At 37.4% G+C, this 8,112-nt stretch overlaps 3 protein-coding genes across 4 annotated transcripts in view; 1 reads left to right on the forward strand and 2 right to left on the reverse strand.

The window, feature by feature from the left end:
* ssh (Protein phosphatase Slingshot) overlaps window positions 1–4,026 on the reverse strand; it is a 103,341-nt gene extending 99,315 nt beyond the window's left edge. Inside the window, exon 1 of one of the 2 annotated variants that reach the window (XM_067350381.1) lies at window positions 3,359–4,026. In XM_067350381.1, coding sequence (XP_067206482.1) covers window positions 3,359–3,415 — 57 coding nt within the window. In that variant the 5' untranslated portion in view covers window positions 3,416–4,026. Of the gene's footprint in view, window positions 1–1,139; window positions 1,724–3,358 lie in introns of those variants that run through there. The other variant, XM_012376253.2, reaches the window with a different exon arrangement.
* Window positions 4,027–5,169: 1,143 nt separating this feature from the next.
* Sbds (SBDS ribosome maturation factor) lies at window positions 5,170–6,522 on the forward strand. Its single transcript, XM_012376327.2, has 2 exons — window positions 5,170–5,524; window positions 5,771–6,522. Exons 1-2 carry the CDS (start codon window positions 5,394–5,396, stop codon window positions 6,399–6,401), a joined length of 762 nt encoding a protein of 253 aa, XP_012231750.1. The 5' UTR covers window positions 5,170–5,393; the 3' UTR covers window positions 6,402–6,522.
* Window positions 6,420–8,083, reverse strand: LOC105677597 (corrinoid adenosyltransferase MMAB-like). Its single transcript, XM_012376328.2, has 3 exons — window positions 7,758–8,083; window positions 7,227–7,596; window positions 6,420–7,151 (listed from the first exon to the last, which is right to left on the reverse strand). The coding sequence occupies exons 1-3, from the start codon at window positions 7,835–7,837 to the stop codon at window positions 6,924–6,926; spliced, it is 678 nt and encodes a 225-aa protein (XP_012231751.1). The 5' UTR covers window positions 7,838–8,083; the 3' UTR covers window positions 6,420–6,923.
* Window positions 8,084–8,112: the final 29 nt, after the last annotated feature.

An 8,112-nucleotide genomic window follows, 5' to 3' on the forward strand; every position in this document is an offset into this window, starting at 1 on the left:
AATCCATATTAATTATACTGTTGCTCAATTAAGAAGACAAAAAGCAAGTAAGACTTATACGTGACAAACAATGCGTAGTAGTCACGCATGAAACTCTTCGTGCAAAACTGAGGTGATTAGTGGTAGTATTTAATTAAAGTAAAGTACTTTTCTTATATAACTGTTGATTGCAGACAAGCGATTTAGAGATTAAAAATGTGAAAAAATTCTATTTTAAGCTTTTTATTTTAGCAAAAAATTGCATTCTAGAAAAGGATAAATTATTGATTACCCTCTTTTAATTTTATAATATTAATTATTTAAAAATCTATTATTTTTATATATTTATAACTTTGTTTATATTCAAATATTATTAAATTTAAAATGCATTCAACAAAATAAAATATACTATGCTATTCAGATCAACTATTGCAAATTTTCCTTCAATAAATATTGTTCTTACATTCGATTAAACTTGTATGCATCAATATGTTATGATTAATATATTGTACAATACAAAATATGAATAGAAAATTATAATAGAAAACCTAATTTCATATTCAACTTCGCGTTTCATCTTCCATCATAATTAATATATTGCGATAAGTTTGTGCCTTTGCGTGTTAATTATATACAAAATATGAGCGTGTCCGTAATGTCGTATGCCGTTAAAGTGACTTTCCCCATATTCGATACGATTTGCGTGCTGCTTAGTATTCCGTTATCGCGGATCTTGATTACCCTCAAAGAAAGGCATGTGATTAATTCGAATAACGGTCGCATTCTTCATCTTAATTATCTCGACAAAATTGTACTTATTTCTGCGATTCGTTTTTCCTTGTCAAAATCTAATGTGCTTCATCGCGAATTTGTAGGCGTCATGAATTCACATTTTATCACAGTTTGTCATAGAAAGATAAAAACGATTGTAATAGTAAGAAACACTTAATACTAAGAATTGAAAAATTGCGGGAAAATAAAATTCTATGTCTTCAATAAAAAAAGACACTTATTTGCAAAATAAATCTCACGTAATGGCAATAAATTTATTCGCTCAGATTGTGAGAATCAGTACCACGAAGTACGTTAGCGTGATTCTAAACTCGTTAAACAAAAAAAAAAAAAAAAAAAAAAATCATCCGCATAGCGTGGAATCTTACTTTTGCGGTGACTTTGTCTCGCAGTTGCGTGACGCGTACGCCACACGCGACTCTTCGCCCACGAGATCGCCGATTGTCGCCCCACAGAATACTGGACCACGGCGAGGGTGGCTGGGGTGCCGGCGGCGGTGGCAGGCCATAGTGCACAGAAGCCTTCTGCTTCAGTACAATCATGCCTCACGTGCTATCGACAAACGTCCCCTCACGATATGCAAATGCGACAACGCGTCTCCGCCATCGACCGAAACTTTCGCCGGATAAAATTCGTCAAATGAACTAGCTACAAATCAGATCGACATTGATGTGATTGATTATCGGATATAAACAACTTTGCGCCAGTAATCGAGTTTCTAATTACATTCTGTGATTATACTGCACATACTGTTTCGACAATCATCTCTCATTATCGCGATTAGTCTGATTCCGACGTGAAAAGTGAACCGATATGAGCGAAAATACGGAGAGACGCGAAAATTAAAGTTTTAAATGTCGAACTCGGAGGAGCAGCGACCGAAAACGCGATCAGATCGCAGCAAAATATTTATCAGCTTCGCGAGCTACCGTCGTGACCAAGTGACGGCGGACCAACTGAGTCCGCCGACGCCGAGGAGGGCTGAGAGAGAACGTCTCTCCACACCACCTCGCTCGCATACGCGCGAGCGTGTCGGTGTGCGCGCTTTGGTTCGGATCGGCAGCGCCTCCGCGACGTGATTGTCACCCCTTGGAGCGTGGAGGTCCGCTCGCGATAAGATCGTCGCAAACGAAAGGTCGAAGCGTCGAAGGTGGCTGTATCGAACAACGCAAGCGAATGAGATACGTATAAGATGTGAAAGCGATTTGTGGAAAGCGAATGAAAATTAAATGCCAGAAACAAAGCACAATTTTTGCAATGAATTTAGTACTCATTTTAGTATTCGAAGACTAAAAGGTTATTTAGCGCAACATAGAATATTCAACTATTACGTATAAAATAGAAAATAATTTTTGAGATAATAATCTGTTGAAAATTAATTGATAAATAAATTGAAAATTTAGTTCGATTATACTTTATTTCAAATTTTGGAAATAAAATATAATTTCTGTTAATCTGGTAAAATATTTTAATATAAAGGACAATCAACTGTGCACGCTTATATAAAATAAATTATTGTTGCGCATTAAATAATTAATATATAAGCACAGTTATTATTATTGCTATCGCATTAATATTGTTACATTTACATATATACTGGCATTTTTTTATATTAAAAAATCTAGAATTTATAATAATTTCATTAGTAACAATGTGTTGCAATTGGAATATTAAAATATCTTTGCAACCGTGTACATCGCAATATGATTCAACAATCGATAACGATATCCGATAACGAATCGGCCACTCAATAGATCATCCGATGAGAAACAATTTCGCGTTCGTCTCGCATTTGTTGCACAATTCCGCTACTGAGAAACTACTAGGAAATGAAACCGCGAAATTATCATTCGCATGCACTATTATCAGCGCTACGGAAGCGCGCAATCATTCATCGGCCACTCGCGCGCTACGACAAAAGAACCTGCGCCTTCCAACTTTCATCTCGCAACAAAAGTTCGATATCGTGAAAGCGCCTTCGCGAACATCAATAAATGCGAGATCACGGACAATGGAGTACAAAACCGCCTTCGACTACGTGAGAGAACTTATCAATGACGATCGTGTGAACGGAAAGCGAAAGCATAAAGCGATAAACAAAAACCCGTGTAACAACACAATCTCCTCGGAGCACGATCCGCGATCGCGCCACGACGCGGGTATCGAGGACGAGCGGCGATACATCAGCAGAGAATAGGCGATTCGAAGCGAGCGGACGGACGACCTACCTGCCTACGTTTGTTTACGCCACGAGTGCCTTTGTTTCGGCGCGCTTTCCGCGCCGGCGACCGTGGCCCGGTGGCCGTGTCACGCGTGTCACGTCGCGCTACCTCGCGAACGTGGATACGTGATGTATGGGGGAACTTTTAATTTCTCACAGATTCCCTTTCTCGCGCGGCTGTCAGTGCACCGCCAAATAAGGTAGAGCAGCCGGTCTAAGCTCCGGCCGAGCCGAACAGAGCCACGCAAGCGAGTGACCCGCCAGGACGGCGTCGTAACGCATTTCACGCGGCCGATAAAGCGCCGATAGTACGGCCTGCACGGCGTTTACACGAGTTGTATATAGAAGGTAACACAAAACACTCACCGAACTCTGTGGAGAGCTGGACACGCTCGGAGAACGCTGCACTGTGACCAACGCCATGGTGATGCGACACCGCCGTCGTGTCGTCCTAACGTCACGACGCAGCACTACGTTTGCTCGACACTGTTCTCGCGCGCGTAAGTACGATCGCGCCGTCAGGAGCGCGGAAAACCCGTCATTTTTCGCGCACCTTTGACGGCATCACGCTTGCGGCGGCCATATTCGATACAGTCGACTGCTGCACCGCGCACGCCCGCGCCGTTCGCTTCCTCCCATCGAATCTGTCTTATCGCGCGCTCTCGTGACGTCACATTTTCGATTTTCTCGATACATGCGACCAATTTCACAGCAGATGCATTGATCTTTTTCACTTGATTTTTTTTCTCGTCGATGAATTATTTATTACCAGTTTTTCTTGCTTCGAGCTACATGCAACTTAACAATCATCGATAATAAATAGTGACTTTTGTCTCGAGATTTTTAAATGTATTCGCATTTTTTAAATTACTTTTTAACGACAGCGTCAGGCATTGATAAAATATTATCAAAAACTCGACATTTTGAGCAATTTTGTGACTATCATATCAAATTTGAAGAATCTTGATATAACTGATCGTCGGTAATGTAAAATGGGAATGCATCGGCAAAGATTTAGTCAACAAAATACAAATACATTACATAAATAAAAATAAGCATGAAATATTGTTTGATAAAAAATATTGTTTAATGAAATATTGTCTGATTTAAAAAATAAAAAAATATTTTGAGAAAAAATTGACGATGTGTACATACTTGACAATGATTGTGCACTAATTGTAATTTCGTTGAATTATTAGCTTTGATGCGAAAATGACAAATATGCGGAGATTGCAATCAATTTCAAGCGTTTGTATCTTATTGCTAGAACAATGCCTTCGAATAACCTCCGACACCGAAACCGTGACGACACATAACGATTGCACACGATGTTTGATACACTATAACACTCCCGACAGTTTACAAGACACTTGCGATTAGGTTTCGTGTGCAAGATTCACTTACTAGATGACAATAATTACGTGAAATACAGAACGATTCGAATTCGACTATGCAATCCACTGCGATGCCTTCCATAACAGACCGCGAACCTGAAACTGTTCAAACGACAAACCGTCTAGCATCTAATTATCTAACATTTGAAAATATTTTAAAGTATTTTGGTAGAAATAATTGAAGCACAATGAATGGAGCCACGCAAGCAAATAACTCGCCAGGACGGCGTCGTAACGCATTTAACGCGGCCGATAACGCGCCAATAGTATGGCCTGCACGGCGTGTACACGAGTTGTATATAGAAGGTAACACAAAACACTCACCGAATTATTTAAAATTAATTGTTTAAAATAAATTTTAGGTTTGAAAATAATATAAAAATACCGAATTATATGAAGAAGGAAATCAAAATTGATACGTCAATTGACTACCGTATTACATGCATTGCCAACTTATCTCATGGAACATAGAAGAGGGGGTGTAGGCAGTAGACGAAAGGGGGAAGTAATTGTAACGCCATATTTATACTCACATTCTTCATCATTCGTTACCTAATACGTTAATACCAGTTAGCACTAAAATAGCAAAGCCAATCAGATTTGTTATTTTATCTTACGCTTAACAAAATACACACAAATATGTAGAATTCACCTGTTGTATCTTGCAGTGCATACATTCTATGCTCAGTCGGTCGATGCATTCAGTCACATTCAGTACTAAACTATCCATTTAAACTTACCGCCCTCCCCTCTCCATTTCCCATCACGAACCATATGGCCGCAAGGGGGAGCTCCCCGGTGCCACTACACATCTACTACTACTACTACTACATTCAGTAAACGTGTATTGCAATTTGTTATTTGGGTTGTAATTTCATGTAATGTGCAACGCCTTGTAGAAATATAGATAGAAAAAAAACAAGAATATTACGTATCAATTACGTATTTCGCATTAAACGATTTGATTGCTCTGTCGGTTGAATATTTTAATTGAGGTTACTGCGAAAATGTCGAAGATATTTACACCAACGAATCAAATAAGATTGACGAACGTTGCTGTCGTTCGTATGAAGAAAGGTGGTAAACGATTCGAAATTGCCTGTTATAAGAACAAAGTAATATCCTGGAGAAACAAATTGTAAGTTTTCGTGCTAAAAAATTGTGCTTAAAGTAGAATTGTTTTTAACCTATTTTTCTTCAATGTTTACATACATATAAATACACTATAGTAAGACTCGTTTAATGATATCTAAGAACTTTTATGTTTTTTCTCGTACACAGAATTTAATCATACATTTATATCATTTATTCTTATTATATTATTATATTATTATATTATTATCTTATTATATATTCTCAGTATTTTTGTTTTTGATCATTTTAGGGAAAAGGACATTGATGAAGTATTGCAAACACATACAATATTTACCAATGTATCAAAGGGCCAGGTTGCAAAAAAGGAAGATCTTGTGAAAGCTTTTGGCACAGATGATCACACTGAAATATGCAAACAAATTCTTGCAAAAGGTGAACTTCAAGTTTCCGACAAGGAAAGACATTCAGCATTGGAGTCCATGTTCAAAGATATTGCCACGACAGTTGCCAGTAAATGTATCAATCCAGAGACAAAGCGGCCATATCCAGTTTCCATGATCGAGAATGCCATGAAAGATGAAATACACTTTTCTGTTAAACCCAATCGCAATGCCAAACAACAAGCACTGGATGTCATCGCACAATTGAAAGCTGTGATGCCTTTGGAACGTGCACAGATGAGGCTCAGAATTGTCATTCCAGAAAAGGAGGCGAGAAGATTGAAAGATAAAGTGATCAAACTGATAACTAAAATGGAAACAGAGGAGTGGGACAGTGGATCCTTAACAATGCTCTGCTTAATCGATCCAGGTCAATATAGAGCAATAGATGAATTAGTCCGATCCGAAACAAAGGGCACTGCTTTACTTGAATTGGTTAATTTGCAAGAAGTAATTGAAGGCGAAGAACTCTTAACATAAATTGTAAATAGACTGACATTTTTTTAATTGTTGTCAAGATTTATATTTATTAAGTATAATTTGTTGTTGATAACTTTGTTACATAATAACATCATGGCTAATAAAGTAATTTTGGTTTGTATTTACAATGATCACTAATGTCTCATTTAAGTAAATTATCTACATATGTGTGCCATACAACCATATCTTTACCACAACACTGTTCTTTCACTAAAACTGCAATAAAAATTTGTTTATTAAGATTACAATTGAGCATTATAATATACTCTTCATATAACTAATTTTATTCTGTTTAAAAATATTTCCAATTTAATGATACATGGCTAGTCTGCAGCAAAATACACATCCACTACCTGGATATGAAACATGCAGGTGGATTTGATAACAAATAGATATAATTACACTGTTAGACTTAATCATAGCTACTATTCTTTGTATCTGCATACATGGTTATTGAACATTTATGCATTAACGTTAGTGCAAAAAATCAAATTTCCTACAAAAATTTCTAACTCAGTCCCTTCATTTTTCTTCCGTCACTTCCGCTCGTGGAATATAAATATTTTCTGTGCGTTGATCACATTTGGCTGCAATACGTGATACTGTTAAAAGGAAGTCTGATAATCTATTCAAATACGTTTGTGCCTCTTTATCCAAAGCACCATCTCGCACTAGTGTCGTGATACTTCTCTCGGCACGCCTACATACTGTTCGTGCAACATGTAAGGAAGCGCAAGCTTTTCCACCGCCCTAGCATAAAAGTATTAGATAATACCACAGTTGATAGAAAAGTATGTAAAATCGCTCTAATATCTAAGTAATTACTGGAATGATGTAATCCTCTGGAGGAGGGAGTTGATTCGCATATTCAAGAATCCACTCTTCGAGATCTTTAGTATGTTTGCTTTCAAAGGACCTGGTCTTCCCAGGCACAGACTTTGATATGGCATGGTTCAGGTCAAATAAAATCATTTGCACTCTCTTAAGCTTATCGACGTAAGGATGTTCAACCTTTCCATCACAAGCAAACTCTCTCGCCAGTCCTATGTAAGAAGACAACTCATCGGTCACTCCGAGAGCATTGAAAATCATATCGTCCTTTGGTTTTGTGTCTCCGGCATCTGTGATTCCTAGACCTGAATCACCATCTCGTGAAAACACCGCCACTTCGGCTACATTTGACGTTGTAGTGCCACTGCGATTATGTCAACAAAAAACATTAACAATTACATATAAATTTAATTTAATATTTTCGTAAGATGCAATGGCTTATATCTATTTGTTATTCAATAACAACAAAATAAATAATGGCATTGCACGTATATTTTAAGGTTATAAAAAGATTCAAATGCATACCTATGTCTCACAGGCAGACACTGCATACCGGTCTTATATAAAAAAGTAGACTTTCTCCATACATTTCTCACTAATTCCATTTTGTGTGTCGATTATTGCCTAATTAATGAAATTGACGTGATTTGTACAATTTTGTTGACTCTGCTAGTCGCATTGACGTGAAATCAGTAACGTCGCCATAAAGAATGCCGCAACTACAGTGTTTCGGCAAATGAATCTTCAGTCCGAAATCATCATCTCATGAAAATATTGTTAGGTCAGCTACTTAAATAATAATATTATTAATAGAACATAAATATCATACATAATATTTTAGGATAATTTTAGACTTCATGACTTCAAAATTTTTTTCTGG

This window comes from Linepithema humile, chromosome 2, assembly GCF_040581485.1.
Source record: "Linepithema humile isolate Giens D197 chromosome 2, Lhum_UNIL_v1.0, whole genome shotgun sequence".
Taxonomy (NCBI): domain Eukaryota; kingdom Metazoa; phylum Arthropoda; class Insecta; order Hymenoptera; family Formicidae; genus Linepithema; species Linepithema humile.